Raw genomic sequence first — 24,284 nt, forward strand, 5'->3', positions numbered from 1 at the left:
TGCAGCCTGCAGCTCAGCAACAGTGTCAGTCAATGAAAGACTGTTTCATTTTGGTGATGGGTTTTAAATGCCAACGGAGAGTCGTATAGGAAGCGTTCAGTCCCTCATCCAACCCACACAGTCTGTTCTCCACTTGGAGTCTGCAATTTTTCTGGACCTTCACTTTTATATGCATGTAAAAAAAAAGGTTCATCCAATATTGAGTTGGTTGATCTCATGTTATCTTTTTCTTTTTTTATATGATGTTGTCAATCACAGCATTTTACAGTCAGGGCCAGAAATAGATGAGCATCAACACAACTGTCATTGTTTTTGCTCTCAATGCCACAACAATGGTTTTGAAATGAAATGAATAAGAAATGCTTGATGTGCAGATTCCAAGATTTAATTTGGGAGTATTTACATCCAAATTGGGTGAACATTGTAAGGATTACAATAGTTTGTTTACTTTATGTGCCTCCCCCTCAACATGTACACGACTGCACTGGGTGACCTTATTTACAATATTTTAATGCTTTTTTTTCCTATATTCAGGCCCAACTCATCGCTCAGTCCATCGGCCAGGCTTTCAGCGTAGCTTATCAGGAGTTCCTGAGAGCCAACGGAATAAATCCAGAGGACCTGAGTCAAAAGGAGTACAGTGACATCATCAACACACAAGAGATGTACAACGATGACCTCATCCACTTTTCCAACTCTGAAAACTGTAAAGAGGTCAGTAGGATTTGCTAAATAAATCATTTTTTAGTTGTTTCCTACTGTAGAATCCATTGTGTTTAATTGTTTGAGAGGGTGTGAAACAGACAGAATTACAGACTCAACATAATGCAGTGAAACCATCGTAAAAATGGCTTGTGAATTGTTAAATGCAGATGATCTACTAAAATCAGCTCAAAAGGGTGTCTACTCGTGCCTTTTTTCACAACCACATTCACTCTTTGTTTCCATAAATATTACTAGATGCTTTTGCAGGATGACAAGCAGTGATATATAGTATTTTCAGCTGTGTGTGAGCCGTGTGAGAGGTTTCACAGATGCTTCCACTCTGATGCTGCCTTGCATATGTATTTTTGTTGGTGGTCATAACCAATATGGGCAAGCAATAAAACCTCGTGGACAACTCACTTCATTGAAATACAGTAATCTTCAGCTCTGAAGAACTGCAGGACCCCGATGGTATGGTGCCATTGTTACATTTCCTGAAGAGAGAGAGAGAGAGAGAGAGGAGAGAGAGAGAGAGAGAGAGAGAGAGAGAGAGAGAGAGAGAGAGAGAGAGAGAGAGAGAGAGAGAGAGAGAGAGATGGATGAGCCGCTAATGTTGATAGCCTAGATTATTGTCCCTGGTTGTTGTTTTGACTAATGGAAAGGACTAAAGAAATCTGTGAGTCAATGGACTAATGGTGTCCCAGCTTTACGGAAGAGACAAAGAAGGAAGAGTCCTTAGATAAGGAAGCCCGTTGGACCTCTGCTTCCACAGTTGCAGCTGGAGAAGAGCAAAGGCGAAATCCTCGGTGTGGTGATTGTGGAGTCCGGCTGGGGCTCCATCCTGCCCACTGTCATCTTAGCCAACATGATGAATGGGGGTCCTGCGGCACGCTCGGGCAAGCTTAGCATCGGAGACCAGATCATGTCCATCAACAACACTAGTCTCGTAGGGCTGCCACTCGCCACCTGTCAAGGAATCATCAAGGTACCAGGGACACAATACTGAGGCACAAACGAAACAGACACTTTTTCTCAACATTTAATTGTATATGTGTTCAAGGGCTTAAAGAATCAGGTCCAGGTAAAAATGAACATAGTCAGCTGTCCTCCTGTTACTACTGTCCTCATCAAGAGACCCGACCTCAAGTACCAGCTGGGATTCAGTGTGCAGAATGGCATTGTAAGTAGCAGCTTTACTTTGTTTTAGTTAACTTTTACAAATATCAGGTTTGTCACCTAATATAATGTGTATTCAAGAGATCCTATAAAACAGTGTCGCAGGAAAGATTTGTTTTTCGTGGCCCAGAAACAGTTTCCCTTGTGATTGCACAAGTCCATGTGCTCCTATAATAGTATGAGGATCTTGGTTCTGTGTGTTCCTCCGACCTTAGATTTGCAGTCTAATGCGGGGCGGCATCGCAGAGCGAGGGGGTGTCAGAGTGGGCCATCGTATCATCGAGATCAATGGACAGAGTGTCGTGGCCACAGCACATGAAAAGATTGTCCAGGCCCTCTCAAACTCTGTTGGCGAGGTGACACCACACACACACACACACACACACACACACACACACACACACACACACGCAGGCACACGCCCACGCACACAATTACACACTAAACCACATTGCTGATCTTAACTTTTCACGACGAGAACCTTTGTCAAAAATTCTTAAGTGTAATTGAAATCCTGTCTGTGTTTAAGTAACTATTTTACTCATCACAATACAGAAGTGCCACTTATTAGCTTTTATAATTTTCTTGTAATGTGCACGGGCTGTTCTTTTTATCAGGTATTATTCACTGCCATAAAAATCGGTGCGTGTTTACCCCACTTAGGGTGACAGTCGTTGATTGATTGCTTGCTTAATTGGGTTCAAAACAGTGAACAAAATTGCAAAGGGGTGTCATTCTGTGATACTTTGTCTCAGGCCACCTTTCTTCTGCACAGTAAGATGTAGTTAAGCTCTTCCATTACTGGCCTAGAAGTGTGCTGACTGATGACCATGTTGGATGCAGTTTTTTCAACGTTTTCAACACTTTTTTGTATGGTGCCCATTTTCTAGTTGACCAGGGATAACAAAAAATACTCATTATCTGGTTTTGTTAATAGAGAGCAGTGCCGAATTGGTAACTGGTTCATCAATTAATCAATTTTTTGAGCCGCTTATGCTCACAAGAATAGTGGGAGTACTGGAGCCAAACCCAGCTGTCATCGGGCAGGAGGCAGGGTACACCCTGAGCTGGTCACCAGCCAATAGCAGCGCACATAGAGACAGACAACAGTCGAACACACAATCACACCTTGGGGCAATTTAGAGTGTACAATTAATGCATGTCTTTGGGATGTGGGAGGAAACCAAGGTGCCCAGAGAAAACCAACCCAGTTACAGGGAGAACATGCAAACTCCACACAGGCGGGGCCGAGATTTGAACCCCAGTCCTCAGAACAGTGAGGGCAAAGTCGTAACAAGTTACGCCACCGTGTTTCCAACTGTGTCATAACACTCCAAACATGAGCATATTAAACAATGGCACTCACTGATTTTAACTAATTTTGATGACGTGGTTGTACGGTGACATGACTGTTTCTTTCTTTTTTTTTTTTTTTAGATTCACATGAAGACTATGCCTGCAGCCATGTTCCGACTCCTCACGGGTCAGGAGACGCCAATGTACATATAAAGTGAACAGACTGTCAGCTGCTTGTCTCTAAAAATTCGTATTGCACAAACCCACATGTCGATTTATTTCCTCGTCCGTTATCTGGTTCCCATTTGCAGAGCTGAACAAATTGTGTGAATGATATTTGGGTTGTTGTTATTTATTTATTGGCATTGTCTGTGCTCTTGTGTCCCTACTATGATATGGAAGGAATGACTGAGTGAAGGCCTGACATTTAGTTTTATAGTCAAGCATATAATGCAATATATTCAACTATACATTACAGTGTGTATAGATTCATTATTTTTACCTGTTTATTTATTGCCAAGATGAATACTTGTATGTAAGAATTGGTGATACGAGGAGTTTTGGTGTAAATAGTTACTGAAATGTGCTATTACGTGACATGCAGACAAGTACAGTATGGCAAGATTATCAGTTGCAGGATATGATAATAACTGCCAGTTAAAGCAGAAATGTTTGTGTTCATAATCATGCATTTGAAAATGCTAAATTAATATAATGTAAATGTGAATTAAATTGCTGTTTTAGGGGCTTAAGCGAAGGATGCCATATAATGTACCTTGGTGTAACTTTTTTTAATGGCAATACAGACTCAAAGCTGACGAATTTTCTATATCTCATGTTCACAAGTACACACATACATTGAGAAAGCAACCACAAAACTAGCAAGCTGCATCAATTATGCTTCTAATATCAGTTATTTGTCTTGATTTTTTTTCCGTCTGCTTCCTGTTGTATATGTTGATCTTTGGTGTTCCTGACTGAAACTCATGCAAAACAATGAGTTGACTGTGAATGTAATGTGTTGTGTGAGCTCTCCCAATGCCATACCAAGTATTAGAATGTTTGTACATAAAAGGAAATGTGTTTAGTATTGGGCTGCTCGTCGAAAAAGAAAACGTCACCGTTCAGTCACTGCATCATCATCATCATCATCATCATCATCATCAGCCCACATTAATGTTGGCTTTGGGAGGGAAAGATCACACCATGACAGTAAAAGCCTTACAACAGAGTAAAGCTTTTAACAATCCACTGTATTCCATTTTACCACAGAAACATTATTGGTGTGCATGCCTCGTAATGTAGTACCATGTCATTGTGGCAAGATAATAAAAGCAGAACTAAACCTGGCTGGTTGTTATGGACTGGGTCACATACGAATGTGTGGTGTATGTGGTTGATTATGCAGTGGTGCCTTCAGATATAAAAGACAAAAAAAAAATGAGAAAAACTCAGCTGACATGTTTTTCGAGGGCTGTCATTTGCCTGATTTTTATTTGATTTTTTCCTACAAACGTGAGATACGAGAACTGTATGGTGGCCGTAAAGTCAATTGGACTCGATCCCTTCAACATGAGCAAGGGTTTGGCAAATAATGAACGACAAAAAAGAGGCATTAAACTGTTTAAAGCCACTCCTACTTGAAATGTACAAATTCAACATAAATAATGATAATTACACATTGTACACACCAAATAACATTATCTTAATGTAGCCCTTGAATGCTGTGAACATTGGGACTTATTCCAAAGTTCTGGAGTTAAAAGCATTGTCTGCATATTAGGCCTATTTTCTGAAGTTTATTTAGCAGCTCAACCCGCTTGCATCTTGGTTTAAACCCGTTATGAACTGTGACATAAACAACAGTGAGATCTGATTTCCCCATACTAGTGAATGTACTTTATACTGAGTTGGCTCTCAAACAGACCTGGGACATAACAGTCCCATGCATTCATTTTTTTTTTTTTTTTTTTTACAATATCCATCCATCCATTATCTACCGCTTTTCCGGGTCGAGTCATGGGGGAAGTAGCTTCAGCAGGGATACCCAGACTTCCCTTTCCCAGCCACTTCTTGTAGCTCTTCCGGAGGCATCCGAGGCGTTCCCAAGCCAGTCGAGAGATATAGTCTCTCCAGCGTGTTTTGGGTCGTCCTTGGGGTCTCTTTCTGGTGGGACATGCCCGGAACATCCCACCAGGCAGAAGTCCAGGAAGCATCCGAATCAGATGCCCTAGCCACCTCATCTGGCTCCTCTCAATGCGGAGGGGTAGTGGGTCGCACTGAGCCCCTCCCGGATAACGAGCTTCTCACGCTATCTCCAAGGAAGAGCCCGAACACCCTAGGGAGGAAACTCATTTTGGCCACTTGTATCCGGGATCTTGTTCTTTCGGTCACGACCCACAGCTCATGCCCATAGGTGAGGGTAGGAACATAGATTGACTGGTAAAGTGAGAGCTTCGCCTTACCTCCCTCTTTACCACAACGGACCGATACAAAGGCTGCATCACTGCAGACGCTGCATCTATCCGTCTGTCGATCTTCCGCTCCATTCTTCCCTCACTCATGAAAAAGACTCCAAGATACTTGAACTTCTCCACTTCGGGAAGGATCTCATCCCCGACCTGGAGAGGGCATGCCACCCTTTTCCGACTGAGGACCTTACCAGGAAGGCTGAGGAGTGTGATCCCTCTATAGTTGAAACACACCCTCTGGTCACCCTTCTTGAAAAAGGGGCCACCACCCCAGTCTGCCAATCCCCCATGTCCACGTGATGTTGCATTTTTTACAATAATGAGTGAAAATAGTGATAATAGATAACTTTGCATAGACTTGTTTTGTTCAAATGGATCGCTGGAATGGTCTGTATGGAGCCCACCCATCTGGGGTAAGTGATTCATTTCCACCTATATTCACGAGTTAAGTGACCTGGGGTTTTTTTCGGTCAATTGCATTGGTCATCTTTGAAAAACATTTTTGGATGATGAACAAACACAAGAGAGGATATTTAAGAAGTTTTTGATGGGCACCGCTGGATGTCAACATGGTGAACACCTGCAATCAGGGGACTATGTAATATTTTATCAGGCTCAGACAGTTAAAAAGGGGTTTTGGACCATGACATTATAAATGTCCATGACATTTTGTGACTTATCAAAGGCTTTTTGGACATTCATAGAGCCCAGCTGACTGTGACTTTAATGTGCATGGTTTGGGGACTTTTGCACATGGCATGTCATAATATGCATCTTGATTGACCTTTGCCACCGATACCTTTTAGCTACGTCATATCTCAATGGATTTCTTTCTCCTCTTCTCATCCTCTCAGAGTCCCACTTGTATGATTTCCTGTACTTTGGTGGTCCACCACCAAGTCTCCCTCTGCCCTTTCCTACCAGAAGATACATCAAGTACTCTCCTGCCTCTCTCTCTAATCACCTTGCCTGTTGTTGTCCAGTCTTCTGGAAACTCCGCCTGTCCCTTGAAGTCTCACCTTTACCCGAAAGGCCGCACAACACTCCTACTTTCTCAACTTCTACCACATGGTTCTCTGTTCTCTGTTCTCTTCTTAATCTTCCTCCCCATCAAAAGAGCCATCCTACCCACCACCAGTTCTAGGATGACTTGTTGAGTTGTTGTTGTAGTTGTTTGCGCATTTGCCTCACAATCGAGTAGTTCTGGTTTTAAATCTCAGCTTGGGCCTTCTGATGTGGAGTTTGCATGTTGTCTCCATGTTTGTGTTGGTTTTCTTCAGAAACACCTTCATCGCACATTCAAAAACAGAGTTAATTCACTGAAGACTTTAAATTGCCAATGGGTTTTAATCTGAGTGGGACTCCTTCTTTGTCTATTTGTGCTCTATGATTAGCTGGCAACCAGACCAGCTAATGCTCCAGCTTGCCTGCAACCCTAACAGATAAATATTTCTAGGCTATGCAGTGAAATACAAGTCGGGATGTCTGTTTCACAGTCGAGAGGACAGGATGTCAATCACAAGGCCCAAGGGCCAGATTCGGCCTGCCACTTCATTTTATATGGCCCCTGAAAACATAACATTTGCATGGACTTCATTCTTGTTAAAATACTAAAATTGCAAGTTGTTTACACTTTTAATTAGGAATCCCCTATTTAAAATAAAGTGAATAATAGTTGACCAAACCATTCTTACGTTGGCTTCTGATTTCAAAACTGGTTATCCAAGAATTTGTTGTGTATTTCCAATCATATCAGACAGTCATACTATTTTATGATTTCACAGGGTTTAAAAGTCAAGTGTCATGAAATGGATGAATTTTAATATGTTATTAATGAGAAAACATCAGCCAATATGGGCCCAGCAGTTTTTCACCACAAAAAATGATTTTGACGTATACAGCTTTTTGTAACACCCGCCATGAAAATCGTTGAGGGATTTGTTTTCGAGAAGAAGCACGAAGTGGCGTAAAGGACAGCGGCGCCTCCAAGTGGACTCGTTTGTTTCCATTAGTTTTACCTCCGGGAAGGTAGCTCGTTGTTCCTTCATGTTAACCAAAATGCTGGCTCATTGCATTGCATTGTTTGAACACTCCGGAGAATGGAATTACACTTCATAAGTTTGAAAGAGACCCGATTCGTTGTGAAAAAGGGATTGGACGGGTGCAGAGGACGAGAGCTTCGCAGGTTCCAAATCACAGGTAGGTGTGAATTCAGCTACTAAAAAAAATAATAGTTTGGGGCGGACCACGTAATCAGTCTCTCATAATGTAACAAAAGATACGCATATGAAATATGTTGATGTGCGCGTCGGACGGCCTCGGGCTGCTGCGCAGACGGCGGCGAATCTGAAAAACCCAGCCAACAATGTCTCACACAGTCTCGTGCGCACAGTAATGCGCCCCGGCTCGATAGTGTTCATCGTGTACTGTGGTGGCTGTGAACAACCCTCTAAAAGCAGCACGCCTCGGCTCCATTATATGCCACAACGGTGCCGAAAATCAGCCACACCAGCTGAGGCGCCACGTTCAGCGGTCACAGCTTCTGCAAAGGCTGCGCGTCGGGCTTTGCGAACGGGTCGGCTCTGAAGAACCCAGCCGAGAATGCGTCACTCAGCTGCGTGCGCGCAGTAAAGCGCCCCGCCTGACTGTGTTGTTCAGCATACTGCGGCGTCTATGAACAGCCCCCTAAAGCATTACGGCTCGGCTCCGTCATAAGTCACACCAGCCGGCTGCGATGTGCCGCGATGGCTCATCTCCGCCACAGAAGTGGATCGGACAGGGATGAGGTTTGGCCGTGATTGCATATCATCTGAATATGGCTCGAAACAATAGTGTAATATTGCCCCGAGGGCTTGAAACAATAGTGTAATATTGCCCCGGTAACTTCACTCGGTTGTGTGTTGTCCTTTTCGAAAAGAGCTTCCGCGTCAGAAGCGACATGTTCGTCTCCCATAGTTAGGGAGCACCCTGTGTTTTCATTGGCGAATGTCCGGGTGATGTCACTTACAGAGGATCCAGCCAATATGGCGACCACTTGGATATCATAGAATGACACTTCTGCAACTTTGCGCATGGATGACGCGCTCTCCGCTCACATTTATTTTTTCGCATTGACATTGAAGTGAATAATGTTATATGTATTTTTCATTACAATATCTATTTTAGAATGTTTATAGGGATGACACTTGGGCTTTAATGACCCTCCAAAGGAAACCAAACCTACAATGTGACCCACGATAAAAACGAGTTTGACACCCTTGGATAAGTTTCAATCTCAGCTAAGACCCTCCTGCATGAGCTTTGCATGGTCTCTCTGGGCTTTACATGGGTTAATTTTAAGACTCATTTATCCATAAGTGTGAGTGTGAATGGTTGTTATTATGTGTCTTGTGTTTGCTTGGAAACGAATCGGCAGTATCAACTATTGGATTTGTCAACTATCCATCCATCCATCCATTATCTATCACTTTTCCGGGTCGGGTCGCGGGGGAAGTGGCTTCAGCAGGGATACCCAGACTTGTCTTTCCCCAGCCACTTCTTCCAGCTCTTCCGGAGGGATCCCAAGGCGTTCCCAAGCCAGCCGAGAGACATAGTCTCTCCAGCGTGTCCTGGGTCGTCCTCGGGGTCTCTTTTCGGTGGGACATGCCCGGAACACCTCACCAGGGAGAAGTCCAGTCAGCATCCGAATCAGATGCCCCAGCCACCTCATCTGGCTCCTCTCAATGCGGAGAAGTAGCGGCTCGACACTGAACCCCTTCCGGATGACCGAGCTTCTCACCCTATCTCTAAGGGAGAGCCCGGACACCCTGCGGATGAAACTCAGTTCGGCCACTTGTATCCGAGATCCCACAGCTCATGCCCATAAGTGGGGGTAGGAACGTAGATTGACTGGTAAATTGAGAGCGTCGCCTTCCGACTTAGCTCCCTCTTTACCATAACGGACCGATACAAAGTCTCCATCACTGCACTGATCCGTCTGTCGATGTCCCGCTCCATTATTCTCTCACTCGTGAACAAAGACCCCAAGATACTTGAACTCCTCCACTTGGGGAAGGATCTCATTCCCGACCTGGAGAGGGCACGCCAGCCTTTTTTCCGACGGAGCACCATGGTCTCGGATTTGGAGGTGCTGATTCTCATGCCAGCCGCTTCACACTCGGCTGCGAATCACTCCAGTGAGAGATGGAGATCACGGTTTGATGAAGCCAACAGAACCACATCATCTGCTTGATAGGACTCCTTCAGCTTGGCAGCATCCCTCACTGTTGGTGTCCACCAATGTGTTTGTGGGTTGCCGCCACGACAGGCACCGACCATCTTACGGCCACAGCTCTGGCTGGCCGCCTCACCAATGGAGGCGCGGAACATCGTTCATTCGGATTCAATGTCCCCCGCCTCCTCTTTGACGTGAGCAAAATTCTTTCGGAGGTGGGAGTTAAAATTCCTTCTGACAGGGCAATCTGCCAGTTGTTACCAGCAGACCCTTATAATACGTTTGGGCCTGCCACGTCCGACTGGTATCTTACCCGACCATCGGAGCTAACTCACCACCAGGTGGTGATCAGTTGATAGCTCCGGCCCTCTCTTTATCCGAGTGTCCATGACATGCGGTCGCAAGTCCGATGACACGACCACAAAGTTGATCATCGAACTGCGACCTAGGGTGTCCTGGTGCCAAGTGAACATGTGAATACCCTTATATTTGAACATTCTGTTTGTTATGGACAATCCGTGATGAGCACAGAAGTTCAGTAACAGAACACCACTCGAGTTCTGATCGGGGAGGGGGGAGGCGTTCTTCCCCACGTGGGCATTGAAGTCCCCCAGCAGAATGATGGAGTCGCTAGAGGGGGCGGTCTCCAGCACTCCCTCTCAGGACTCCACAAAGGGTGGGTACTCTGCACTGCTGTTTGGTGCATAAGCACAAAGAACAGTCAGAACATGTCCCCCTACCTGCAGGCGGAGGGAGGCTACCCTCTCATCCACTAGGGTAAACCCCAACGTACAGGCCCTGAGCCTTCAGGCAATAAGTATACCCACACCTGCTCGGCGTCTCTCCCAGTGGGCAACTCCAGAGTGGAACAGAGTCCAACCCCTCTCAAGAGGAGTGGTGCCAGAGCCCAAGAGGTGCATAGAAGGGAAGTACGACTATATCTGGTCAGAACATCTCGACCTCACGCACCAACTCGGGCTCCTTCCCTGCCAAAGAAGTGACATTCCATGTCCCTCGAGCTAGTTTCTGTAGCCGGGGATCGGATCGCCAAGGTCTTTGGCCACCATCCAGCTCACATTGCACCTGATCCCTATGGGCCCTCTTATAGGGGATGAGCCCATGGGGAGGGGGACCCATTTTACCCTTTCGGACTGTGCCAGGCCGAGGACCACGGGTGCAGTCCCGGCAACCAGGCGCTCGCCTTTGAGCCCCACATCCAGGCCTGGCTCGGGGGGGGGGGGGGGGGGTCTGGAAAACTTAGCTCCTAGATCATAGGGACACACAAACCCCTCCACCACGATAAGGTGACGGCTCGAGGAGGGGAACTATACTTACTATAAAGTTACAAAAGGAGTACTACATTGATCCATATGTAAAATAATTTAAAAAAATAGTACAAGATTCCAGCATTTACATGAATAAGGAAATGTTAAAATAAAAGACGCTTTCAGGTCTCCTAATAACACAAATATATTTTGCTCTTTCAAAAGACACAGTTGGTACCATGCTGTGAAAAAGTATTGGCCCCTTCTAAAATTCTTGGATTTTTGCAGAGAGAGCGCCATAGCTATAGATATTCGTAGAGATAAAAATATCCATTGATCCATCTACCACTTATCCACGGTCAGGTCAACAACTGCTTTCGCAGGGACACTCTGACTTCCCTTTGCCCAGCCACTTCATCCAGCTCTTCTGGGTGGATCTCAGGGTGTTCCCAGGCAGGTCGAGAAGTGTTATCTCTTCAGTGTGTCGTGAATTATCCCCAGGATATCTTTCTGGTGTGACATGCCCAGAACACTTCACCAAGGAGGCGTCTGGGAGGCATCTAAATCAGATGCCCCAGCCACTTCATCTGGGTCCTCTCAATGCGCAGGAGCAGCAGCTCTATTTTGAACTCCACCCGGGTGACTGAGCTGTCTCACCCTATATCTAAGGGAGAGCCAGGACACCATCCAAAATAAACTCATTTCACCAGTTTGCATCCAGGATCTCGTTCTTTCCATTGTGACCCACAACTCATGATCATAGGTAAATGTAGGAATGTAGATTGGAGGGTAAATTGAGAGCTTTGCCTTTCGACCTAGCTACTTCTTTACCGTAATGGACCGATACAAAGTCTGCGTCACTGCAGATACAGCACCAATCTGCCTCTCGAGCACTCCACTAAGGACTCAAAAAAGCGTGGGTACCTTTGCTTGGTCCACAGGCACAAACAACATTCAGGTCCTGCCCTTCCAGCCAAAGGTGGAGTTGGGCTACCTTCTCATTCACTGGGGTCAGCCCCAATGAACAGACACCAAGCCAAAGGACAATAGGAATACCCAGATCTGCTTGGTGCCTGTCACCATGGGCAACTCCAGAGTGGAAGAGAGTCCAATCCCTCTCAAAAGGACCACGTTATCTTTTTGGGCTGTGCTCCGCCGTGCCTGGCCTTCGATGTTAAAATCTATGGTCAATTTTGTTCTTGTAAGTCCTTAATATGAAAACTCTAATTGCATCAAAAATATATATGCTGTGTCATAAATCATAAACCAGCCAGATTGTAATATGCAGTCCAGTATATTCTAATAAATAGAGACAGTGTATTCAATGTTCATCACAATGAACTGTATTTTGATGGCTGGGACTATGTTCCCAAACAGTTGATAGCGTCAAAAGCTTTAACTCTATCTTTTCAGAAACAGTGCCTAAAGAAGGGACAGCGGGTAAGTTGCATTGGCAGCTACTTTTTTAGAAGCAGGTCAAGTCAGTCGGCAGAAGTTCTGCAGCAGGACGCACACCATAGTCTGCAGGACATCAACACCCCTGTTTTACTGGAGGAGGAGGAAGAAGGCACAGGAGCGCAACCTGGACCCAAGCCACCACTACAACCAACTGCAGAGAGGAAGATCCAGGAGCGTAGGCCATTGATCAAATGGCCAAAGGCCTGCGACAAGGCTTTGTGGAAGAAGGTCAACATGGATCTCTGCAGCATTTTGGAAGGGATCAGAGGCACAAGTACAAAGAAGCTGGAAAGAACGGGTGACCTAATTTATACACATGGAGCAGAGACTGTCCCAGCTATCCCCCAAAAGTTCAGAAGGCAGAAAGAAATAGATCGCCTGTTCAAGGAGAGGAGGCAGGTGAAGACGTTGTGGAGGAAGGCCACAGAAGAGGAGAAGGAGGGCACAAACCTGTTGCAGGAAGAAATCCAGGATAGGCTGGCAGCACTGAGGAGAGCTGAAAACCTTAAAAAATAAAACATCGGCGGAAAGAGCATGCAAGATCACACTTCTATAAATATCCCTTCAGATTTGCAAAGAGCCATTTTGCAAAGAAGAAAAGCAGAAGTCTTTCTGTGACGAAAGCCATCCTGGAAGAACACCTGAAAAATTCCTGCACAGATGAGCGCTGTCATAAAGAAGTTATGCTCCAACTGGATATGCCACCAATCGGTCCACCAGAGCACAAGCTGGACGTCAGTCCACCCAGGTGGGATGAGGTAATCCATATTCTGCATAGAGCAAGGGCTGTATCAGATCCTGGTCTCAATGGAGTTCCATACAAGTTCTACAAAACCACACCAGTTATCCTGTGATTCCTCTGGAGCCTGAGGAGGGTCATATGGCAGAAGAGGGAGATACCAACTACCTGACGTAGAGCTGGAGGAATTCTTATCCCAAAGGAGAAGCCCTTTTCAGAGATTGGGGAGTTCCAACAGATCAGCCTCCTAAATGTCAAAGGGAAATTTTTTTTCAGCGTGCTTGCTCACAGGCTAGCAGAATACCTGCGCGGTAACAACCTGATTGACACGTCAATCCAGAAAGCAGGAATACCTACCTTCTCCAAATGCATAGAACACACTAGCGTCATCTGGCATTAGATCCAAGTTGCCAAAAAAAGAGGGAAGAGATCTTCATGTGGTGTTCCTGGACCTTTGGCTCAATCCCTCATAATCTTCTGTGGATAGCGCTTGACTATTTCAAGGTCCCAGCGGTGCTTACAACCTTGGTTAGAGCCTACTTTGAGGATATCCAGCTCTGTGTTACAACAGCAGGGTACACCACTGCATGGCAGCACCTGGAAGTGGGAATCATGGCTGGGTGTACCATCTCCCCGGTGCTATTCATCCTGCCCATGGAGGTCATCCTCCAAGCCTCTCACTGGGTAGTTGGTGGGCAGCGAATAAGACCTGGGGTGTGGCTGCCTCCAGTAAGAGCCTAGATGGATGACCTCACCACACTTACCGCAACTTAGGCCTGCACAGAACGGTAAAAAATGGTCCAGGGAAACATCGAATTGGCTCACATGAAGATCAAGCCTAGGAAATCCAGAAGAATCTCTATTGTCAAGGCAAAATTGTCAAACCACCGCTTTCACATTGGTGAGGAATCAATTCCAACTGCCTCCGAGAGGCCTGTGAAGAGCTTAGGCCGGTGGTACAACACCTCTCTAAAGGACGAAGGGTAAGTAGAGCAGCTCAGAAAGGAGGTGGTCAGTGGCCTGGAAAGAATTGACAGAACCCTGCTTCCTGGAAAGTTGAAGCTCTGGTGCTTGCAGTACGGGTTACTTCCTTGACTCCTTTGGCCACTCACCCTCTACGAGATCCCACTCTCAAAAGTAGAAAGGCTGGAGAGACTGATCAGCTCGTTTGTGAGGAAGTGACTTGGCCTTCCCAGGTGCCTTGGCAGCATTGGGCTCTACGGTTTAAATGATGCTCCACCTGCTCGTTTCCAGCCTGGCAGAGGGGTACAAGTGCGCCAAAGTAAGACTGGAATTTCCAGTGGAAATGATGCTACTGGATTCCAGCGATACGCTGGTAGCCCAGACTGCCCCCATCCTGGCCACTGGGAGGAAGTGGACACCGGTGGGGGCAACTGAACAGGCAAAGGCAGCACTCAGACACAAGGACATCGTTGGCTGAGTGCTGGAGGGGAGGAGTGGCCTTGGGCTTGGGTCTAGTAGACCAGTATGGAGCAAGACCAATAATGCTGAGCGGCGCAAGCTGGTAGTCCAGGAGGTACGTCGAGAAGAGGAAGCACGTAGGTGCACCAAAGCTGTGTCGTAGGCCAAGCAAGGACAGTGGTTGGCCTGGGAAGAACTGAAGGCAAGAAAGATCACCTGGAAAGAGCTTTGGGAAATGGAGGCAGTCAGGGCAAGCTTTACCATCAGCGCTGTGTATGACGTCTTGCCTTCTCCCACAATCCTAAACCAGTGGTATGCCAAAGATCCCAAGTGCCTGTTATGCCCAAGTCCTTCAATGATGAAGCACATCCTGGTTGGTTGCAAGACCAGCCCTACTCATGACCGTAACATCTGGCGGCACGACCAAGTGCTGAAGTGTCTCGCTGGTCTTTTGGAGAACCAGCGGATGAGGGTGAATGCACTCCCACCCTTGTCAGCCAACTGGCAACCAAGGCTGTTTGTTCGGGAAGAGGAGCGTCAAACCGGCCACACCAACAAGCCACCAGACAGCAGACATGCAAGAGACTGGTAATTGCTGGCAGACCTGGACAAGAAGCTCTGGTTTCCAGTTGAGATCGCAACTACCACCTTATGACCAGATCTAGTGCTTTGGTCTGCCTTTCTTGAGCTTGTCTACATCATCGAGCTCACAATGCCCTGGGAGGGGGCAGTTGAGGAGGTGTATGAGCGGAAGCGGCTGAGGTATGTAGGACTTGCGGCCAAATTGCAACAGCAAGGCTGGAGAGCAGAGGTACGCCCAGTGGAAGTTGGCTGCAGATGGTTTATAGCCTCCTCAACATCCAGGCTACTCAGAGAGTTGGGATACCGAGGGAAGACCCATCGGCAGGCAGTCAGAGATCTCCCCAAGGCGGTGGAAAAGGCCAGCCAGTGGCTGTGGCTAAAGAAGAAAGACCTCAATTGGGCCTACGGGAGAATTGATGACATTTAGGTGGTGAACCTGGGACGCTGGGATTCACTGCTAAACCCTTTCGAGAGTGCCATCACTTATTTGAACATTCCACAGAGCCTCATCGGAGCCGAAATATGCATATATAGAGGGATATTAACATCTAGTCCTAGATAATACATCTGATTTTCTATTGTCTGTCATTCTATTGCATCATATGATAACTGATATAGTGTGTGTGTGTGATGGGAGGGGGTAATGTCGTTTTGAATGTGATACTCGTGTTCCCCCTTCTGGCGTTAACTCAGCAATGCAGATGAAGTTGTACCATTGAAGAACATAATACATTGTATGAAGTTTAAAAGTGTTCAGTCTCAAATCACCAGGAAAATTTATTTTTTATTATAAATCAATTTGTATTATTTCTCAATATCTCCATTTAACTTTTACAATCCAATGTGTTTGACAGCTTCATTCTAGGGATTCTGGTCATTCTGGTCACACTTTAACATGACTTTTATCCCAAGACCCTGACGTGTGGTCTCAAACGCCTGGACTGCCTGCTCCAGGGGGAAGCGGTGTGTCACCAGGGGCTTCACATTCACTGCGCCCGATGCCAACATGGCAATGGCTATGGGCCAGCTACAAAACAGTTAAGAGACATTCTATGCAAGTTTGTGTGATCATTAGCGGCGGTAGAGTGCACGATAACTAACATCCAACATCGGCTTGGCCTAAAAGGTTTTACATACGTGTTGCAGTAGCGAAAGACGCCTCTGATGTCAACTTCTCTGACGGCCGCGTTGATTAGAGGAACGGTGGCCATTTCTGATCCGAGACCCACGACCACCACCACGCCTCCCGAACGGGTTGCCTGGTAGAGTACAGCAGGTCTTAATTGAACAGGTAGTGAATGCTGTCTTCTGAATATGTAAATATCAGTGCGTTACATGATAAAAACACTCCAGAAGAATTTGGGTCTCTGGAGTGGCTGTCCACCCATCAAGAGGTAAAATAAACAACCAAGTATTTCTGAAAATGTGTTTGTGAGCAGGCTGTTCACCACTTCTGCCCCCACTGTTACATGATAGTGGTGCTATTTTACATAATAACCGGCCTCCTGTGCTTTTCTACGCCCACGATTGCACAGCTAGGCTTGTGAAGCTGCCATTATCAAGTGACAGCTGGAGTCTGGTGCCAGACTACACGGAAGCACAACAATCTACGTGGTTGAATTTGGTCACACTGCCCATGCACAATTCATTTGACAAATTGGACGCAGTCGGGACCCAGCCGTCCCCTCACCACTCAAGTGATTTGAATCGGTATCACAAATAGGGAGAATGCTTTGCTTATTTTGACCAAAAAAATGTTATAGACATTTTACTAAGACCCCAGGGAACTGTTCTAAATTGTGAAAAATATTTTTCACAATAGGGATTCACTGTATCAAGATTCTACAGTACAGTATACAGTAATGCAGTAAACCCCACATTTTTGTGTTTGCATTCTTGAATTCAACAATTCGCATTTTTTTTTTTCGTGGAGAAACTATCTTATATTATTCTGTACTGGTTTTCTGTTTAGGGTAAACCAAATAAAATATTAGTTTGGCACCAAGTGGTGTGATGTTCCATTTTCCAAACCGCTTATCCTCACAAGGGTCACGGGAGTGGTGGAGCCTAATGCAGCTAACTCTGGTGAAAGGCAGACTACAGCCTGAATGGGTTGCCAGGCAGTCGCAGGGCACATCAGCACCATCACTAAGTGGGAATTGATCCCACGCTGCCCTGGTGTGATGTTGGTGCCAAAAAATTATGCTCACATTAAATGAGGAGATTCATTTGCCGGAATTTTGTGGGATCTATAGCGTAGGCAGTTATTGACAGATTTGGCTGTTTGTCACAGGGCTCAATCCCTATCCACCATGAACAGGGAGTCACTATCAAAAGTTAGTATCTCCAGTATTTTAAAATCAGAGCACATAATCTTCCATCGACTCCACTGCACACACTAAGAGTCACATTATGAGCTTGAGAAGCTGCAGACCAGTGAACATACATAGATGGCAGTTTGGATGCTGCTCTCAACGCCACTACATTCAATTGTGATGTGTGGCTGAGCTCCCAGCATTTCTTCCACCCTGGTGGCCAACTGCTGAGGTCCGTCCCCTCGTTTCACAGTCAGCTGGAAGTCTGCGCCCAACTCCTTGGCCACTGCCAGACGCTCGGGGAACAGATCTGAATGAGACAATGAAAATTAAGGATTCGAGAAGGGATATATTGTGTTTGGAACAAGGACCTCCATGTTACCCGTGATGATAACTTGCGCAGCACCCATTGCCTTGGCCACAAGCAGACAGACCAACCCGATTGGCCCTTTGGGACAAAAATGAACACAGAAGACACAAAACCACTGTCATGTAAAAGCATCATCTTTTATATTTAGCAAGAAGTTTAAATACAAATGGATATAAAAAAAAAGAGCTAAAGACTGATAAGAGTACACCATAAATTGTAGAATTTAGAGTTTCATCAAAGTTGCCTGAGAAAACGTTGCTCAAAAGTAAAATCGACTTTTTTTGTTTTATCATTTTAAGTGTTACATTTGAAAAACAATTCACCATTGTCACAAATGGACTTTTAATATAGAAATCAGGAAGGAATTGTCCTTTGTTCTCAAGTGTTTAAAGAATCTGGATAAGTTTTACTTTTTGCACTGAACTACTGTAACCAATTAATTTTTCACAGAAATTCTACTCCATTGAGATGTGATGATTACTTAAATATCACTGTCCATGTCAATTTTCCAAGCTGCTTATCCTCCAAAGGGGTGTGGGAATGCCGCAGCCTATCCCAGCCAACATTGGGCGAAAGGCAAACTCCACCCTGAACAAGTCAGCAGTGAGTCACAGGGCACATACCGACAACGTCCCTGAGTAGGAATCAATCGCACGCTGCCGCACCAAAGTCAGTTATGTATACAGTTACGCCAGGGGTGCCCACACTTTTTAGCCCCAAGATCTACTGGTGTAGCACGAAGGACCTCCAGAGTGCTGCAACGCATGCTGGGAGCATGTAAATAGGGTCTAAAGTGCATGTTTTGCGTCAATTATATCGCAAGTCATTCATTTATTTGTTTTATTATTTGCTAGTTATGCGATTCTGTTTGCTATGGTGTGATCATTTTAGTTTCGATGTGACATTGCGAGTGTGTACATCGTCACGAATGACCTGACAACACAGCCAGCATGTGGGGCAATGTAAGGTTTATCTGCTTATATACAGTATGTGAAGTGAAATTGTTCCACACTATCTTGTGAGTGCCAAAGTATAGTGGCTTACATACACACTAAATATGTGATAGCACACATGCTAACACTTTAACCAGTGTGTTTAAAGGTCAAGCGTCATGAAATGATTTTTGGTATATTATGAATGAAAAACCCACAGCCAATATGGTCCCATGTGTTTTTTCACCACAAAACATGATTTTGATGTATACAGCTTTTTGTAACTTCCGCCATGAAAATCCTCTCGAGGGATTTGTTTTTGAGAAGAAGCAGGAAGTGACGTACAGGACAGAGGCGCCCCCTAGTAGACTCGTTTGTTTCCATTAGTTTTACCTCCGGGAAGGTAGCTCGTTGTTCCTTCGTGTTCGCCAAAATGCAGGCTCATTGCTTTGCTGGACATTGCTTGAACACTTGGCAGAATGAATTTAGCCTTCATTAGTTTGCAAGTGACCCGTTCGTTGTGAAAAATGGATTGCACGGGAGCAGAGGACGAGAGCTTCATGGGTTCCAAATAACAGGTAGGCAGTAATGTGCCCCGGCTCGACGGTGTTCAACAAGTACTGTGGCGGCTTTGAACATACCCCTAAAAGCAGCATGCCTCGGCTCCACCTCCTCCTTATTTGCCACCACTGCCACAGAAAATCAGCCACACCGCTGAGGCGGTGTTCGGCGGTCACTGCTTCTGCGAAGGCTGCATTTCGCCGAGATGGCTCATCTCCACCGCGGAAGTAGATCGGACGAAGATGAGGTTTGGCCATGATCACATATTTTCTGAATATGGCTTGAAACAATAGTGTAATATTGCCCCGAGGGCTCGAAACAATAGTGTAATATTGCCCTGGTAACGTCACTCGGTTGTGTGGCGTTCTCCTTTTCGAAAAGAGCTTCCATGTCAGAAGGGGCGCGTTTGTCTCCCATAGTTAGGGTGCACCGCGTGTTTTCATTGGCGAATGTCCGGGTGACGTCACGGACGGAGGATGCAGCCAATATGGCGACCACTTGGATATCGTAGAATGACACTTCTGCAACTTTGCGCATGGATGATGCGCTCTCCGCTCACATTTATTTTTTCGTATAGACAATGAAGTGAATAATGTTATATGTATTTTTCATTCCAATATATATTTTAGAATGTTTATAGGGATGACACTTGGTCTTTACAGATAAGAAATTAAAATGCTACTTAAATCATTGTTTGTAAGAGGCCCCGAAGCTCAGTGGTTAGATCACTGGTTTGGTAAACCAGGGGTTGTGGGTTCGTATCCCGCTGGGGCCTCCACTCCCTGAGAAGGGTTGCGTCAGGAAGGGCATCCAGTGTAAAAATTGTGCCAAACATATATGTGCGTTCATTTGAGATGGCACGCTGTGGCGACCCCTAAAGGGACAAGCCAAAAGAAACGTACCTTTACTTAAATCATTGTTTGTGAAATTAACACAAGTTTTATGTTGGAGACAGTCTGCACCTGGAACAAATGGAGTGACTTTGCAAAACTTCCCAAGTGAAAGCATGCTCAGCTGTGACCTTGTTGAGCGCTGTCGAAAATTGATGGATGGAAGATGTTTTACAATTACAACCAACAACAAATTGTGTTTGACTTTATAGGTTGCACTGCAGATGTTTTATTTGTCCATTAGCTTGCTTTACTCCTGTAAAATATTACTGTTGCTACTCATGTTAGTTCAACTTTTTTTCCTTTTTTGTTGAGCCACACACACCGACAAACAAGATTCCTTACTTGTGCAGACATGATGCAGACACACCTTCATAAATTTTGTTTCTTGCTCGCAAATACCATTGTTGTTTTGTAAATAAAATACCTGCACCACAGATGAGCACAGTGCTGCCCAGGGTCACATCGGCTCTGCGACAGGCATGGATGCCCACCGACAGAGGTTCAATCAGGGCGCCCTCCTCAAAGGTCACATTATCAGGCAACCTGGAGAGAGAAAGAGGATATGTGCAAAGATTGAGTAAGCGTGTTGCAGTGAGACAACAGTAATCTGTTAGGTAATTCATGTGCAAGGCTAATGCATTACTTGTAACAGAAGTTGGAATTGTGTGTGTAGTATCTGCACAAATTGCCATCATCGGGTGGCGTGGCACAGAAGAAGATAGTCGGAGAGAGATTGTAGCGTCCACTTTTGAAAAACTCGTCCATCTCTCGGGGAACACCTGGCTCGACAGCAACTCTGTCTCCTAAAAGTTCAAAAAGACAAATGTGTAATTTGATGGTGAGTATTTTTAAGGCTTCTTACACAATTAAAATTCCATATTTTTCCAGACACTGATATCAAGACTTAAGAAAAGACAATATAAAAATTTGGTCCCTTGTGGGATCAATTAATTTTTCATTTTAATATAATTTCTGAAATGCTTGTAAATACAAGCTCACAGATATGACAAATATCTTTCCATACAATAGTTTTCCTTTTCTATCAGGGGAAATTTCTAAAATCAAAATTCCCAGCCTTCTAGATAGGATCTGATATGGTTTCTATTTCATGACCGTAGGGCGTTGGGTGTCACTCACCAACTTGAAGGTGTTTGACCGCCGAGCCGACCCTGACCACCCGTCCCGATGCTTCATGCCCCAACACCATTGGCTTCATCAACACGAAATCACCGATGCGGCCATGCTGCCAGTAGTGGATGTCGGAGCCGCAGATGCCAACTGAGTGCATCTGAAGCAAAACCTCTGAATGCAAAGCATGACACAACCGCTTTGAGGAGGGCCATATGTTGAACTAAGAACCGCAAATGATGGTCCCTAAAGATTGCTTAATCATGCCTGGCTTTTCTCCTGCTATTCCTGCTTGGAATCATAATGTGCAATTACATTGAAAGTGGAAAGACTAAAGCATCGCTTGCTATCAAACTTCAGGCAGTGTGTACCATTGTTTTTACATTTTGCTGTGGTTTATATGTTTTTACAATTAGTAACATAAAAAGGGAGCTATGTGCAGTAAACCTCAGATTTCACATTTGGCAGAGGTTATAACATGGGTTTACTAAGCGTCTACTTAGACCCCCCCAGAGTAAAATCTATGAATACACTGGTTTATTTTGACTTTGACCTTTGGTTATTTGTTTTACTCAAGTTTTAGTACATTTTACATTGTTTTAAGACTTTTTTATTCAACATTATTTTAACTATTTTGTACCTTATTTCAGATACTGCTGGTCAGTCACATCATTAATTGAACTCTTTGCTTTATATTTTGTTTATTTAATGGAATAAACGTTTTTTTTTTTTACATTTTTAGATATTTTTATGTTACACAAAATGATTGTGTATATATATTGGCATAACTCCTGTTTCAGTTTGTTTTTAACCACAAATAATAAACAAGATGACATTTTCAAAGTAAAGGCATAATACTGTAAATTGGCAGATTGGATTTACATTTTAGAAACCAAAATAGTATTCAGTATCCTACTTAAACATAATTAGTGCTTTATTACTTGAACCTTTGTGTACATCAAACTCATTCCATATGTGAGTAAAAACATGACAGGGGCCTAACACTCCTGCAATAAATTTATGAGTGAGTGGGGAAATGAATGATCAATCAAAGTTATTGGCAGAAATAAAGCACCACATATTATCTCTTTCTTATAGGCCCATGCAGGAGGTTATAACAGTTTGTTATGATAACATTTTAATACTTTTGCATCTTTAATTGTTGAGGTTTGTATTTTAACAAAGGTTTTTGGATGGCAACAATTTGACCATGGAATGGGTTTGTAAATAGTCAAGATGCGTAAAACTGTAAAATATTTGTAAAAATACAAAATTAAAAAAAAGGCTATCCTGAAAATTTTATAAGGGGAGAGTCGAGGTCGAGTACTTTGGGTGGCTCAGCACATGACATACTTTTGGAAAATACCATCCTGAAATTTGATCAAACTTTTTAGACACTTGGTGGATGACACAAAATAGGGTTAGCCTTACCACTACTGCTACTAATAACGATGATGATAATATAATAATAAAAAGAGTATTATTTATTCATTCAATAAATTATAAAAGTATGGCTTATTGTCAAAATGGGACTGGTTTCGTCACTACCCTTGGGTCATATTGTGCCATTACAAGTGGGTTACTATATCCTAGGGGAATATATAAGTCATTAAATAATGATAAAGTGACAACAATATACAACTAAAATCAACGTTCCTGTTTCAGTAATTATGGTGATGTTTGAACTGTTAAGTACAACAAGTGGCATTTCCAAGGACACACATGCAGTGGGTTTTCTTACCATTGGGTCCTGGCTCCGGGACAGGGCGCTTCTCCTGAGGGAAACGCAAACACAGACCGGTATGAGTGCACACGCACATCTTACAGCGACGTACCAAACCAGACTGGATCATTTCTACTGTCAGCTTGTACCAGTCTGAGGTCTCCCTGTGAGTGCAGCACCACGGACAGATTGTCCTGCTCCATGACAGAATGGCTGGCGGAGAAGACAGCAGACAAGCAAAGTCCGATGGGGTGCTTTGCGGAGTTCACGCTCTTGGTCTGGGTGACAAAGTACATCACCGCCTTCTTTCTGGGGCTTGGTCCCACAACAAATACCTGATTGGCTAAACGTAGGCGGCTCAGTCCACTGTGAAGGGGTGGGTGTCTTTATTGTTTAAAATAACACCTGCTTAAAAACAATAAAATAAACACTTTCTGAAGCCTTTCTGAATTTTTTTTCCTTAATCGCATAATATTATTTATTAATATTTGATATACTGCTCGTACATTTTATTTATTTTTACCCGTTTCAAAGTCGAAGTCGACTACGTTCTACTTAACATGGCGCATCATGCCAAAGATTTTCTTCAAAGGAGACGGACGAAGATATGGGCTTTGGATCATTTAACACGCGTAAAAAAAAAAAAAAAAAAAAAAAGAATTGAATTAGTGTTCCGATTCATGGCCGCTTTAAAAACTGTTCTGCAACCGAATAATTATTAAATGTTTTTATATTCAGACGCTTGTGCGATGTCGAAAAGTTGATTGACCCAAAGTGGGGCACGTGACGAAGGCTTACGTGAACTAAATGAAAACTTTCGAAAATACTTTAAATAACATCTTTGAAGAGCTTTTCGTTGAGGCGACTTTTTCTCGCCTATATAAATGTCGGATTTAGTTCACTAAATCGTAAAATGCTTCATTGGACACAAGAAGCTGAATTTGAACCATTTTAAGTGTTTTATTTGAAATATATTTATTTTTGTGTGTATCTAGTAATTGAGTGAGATCACCATGTTTTCATTTAACATGCTTC

The 24,284-nt window shown here is 44.3% G+C and overlaps 2 protein-coding genes across 12 annotated transcripts in view; one reads left to right on the forward strand and one right to left on the reverse strand.

The window, feature by feature from the left end:
• apba2b (amyloid beta (A4) precursor protein-binding, family A, member 2b) overlaps positions 1-9,154 on the forward strand; it is a 35,478-nt gene extending 26,324 nt beyond the window's left edge. For all 9 annotated transcript variants that reach the window (XM_061815462.1, XM_061815454.1, XM_061815461.1 and 6 more), the window contains 5 exons: positions 535-714; positions 1,478-1,690; positions 1,766-1,885; positions 2,097-2,237; positions 3,319-9,154. In XM_061815462.1, the coding sequence (XP_061671446.1) occupies positions 535-714; positions 1,478-1,690; positions 1,766-1,885; positions 2,097-2,237; positions 3,319-3,390 (726 nt within the window). In that variant the 3' untranslated portion in view covers positions 3,391-9,154. The remainder of the gene's footprint in view (positions 1-534; positions 715-1,477; positions 1,691-1,765; positions 1,886-2,096; positions 2,238-3,318) is intronic.
• Positions 497-23,584, reverse strand: sord (sorbitol dehydrogenase). 3 transcript variants are annotated; one of them, XM_061815464.1, is made up of 10 exons: positions 23,399-23,584; positions 23,268-23,301; positions 21,536-21,700; positions 21,042-21,201; positions 20,823-20,941; positions 18,025-18,090; positions 17,774-17,952; positions 16,465-16,586; positions 1,126-1,199; positions 497-621 (listed from the first exon to the last, which is right to left on the reverse strand). In XM_061815464.1, the coding sequence occupies exons 1-9, from the start codon at positions 23,543-23,545 to the stop codon at positions 1,127-1,129; spliced, it is 1,065 nt and encodes a 354-aa protein (XP_061671448.1). In that variant the 5' UTR covers positions 23,546-23,584; the 3' UTR covers positions 497-621; position 1,126. The 3 variants fall into 3 exon arrangements, with proteins under 3 accessions (XP_061671448.1, XP_061671449.1, XP_061671447.1); XM_061815465.1 differs by lacking the exons at positions 497-621; positions 1,126-1,199 and adding an exon at positions 2,096-2,226 and having other exon boundaries at positions 23,399-23,582; XM_061815463.1 differs by lacking the exons at positions 497-621; positions 1,126-1,199 and adding an exon at positions 16,070-16,354 and having other exon boundaries at positions 23,399-23,583.
• Between the last annotated feature and the right edge of the window lie 700 nt (positions 23,585-24,284).

Source organism: Syngnathoides biaculeatus, chromosome 3 (genome assembly GCF_019802595.1).
Source record: "Syngnathoides biaculeatus isolate LvHL_M chromosome 3, ASM1980259v1, whole genome shotgun sequence".
Classification (NCBI taxonomy): Eukaryota; Metazoa; Chordata; class Actinopteri; order Syngnathiformes; family Syngnathidae; genus Syngnathoides; species Syngnathoides biaculeatus.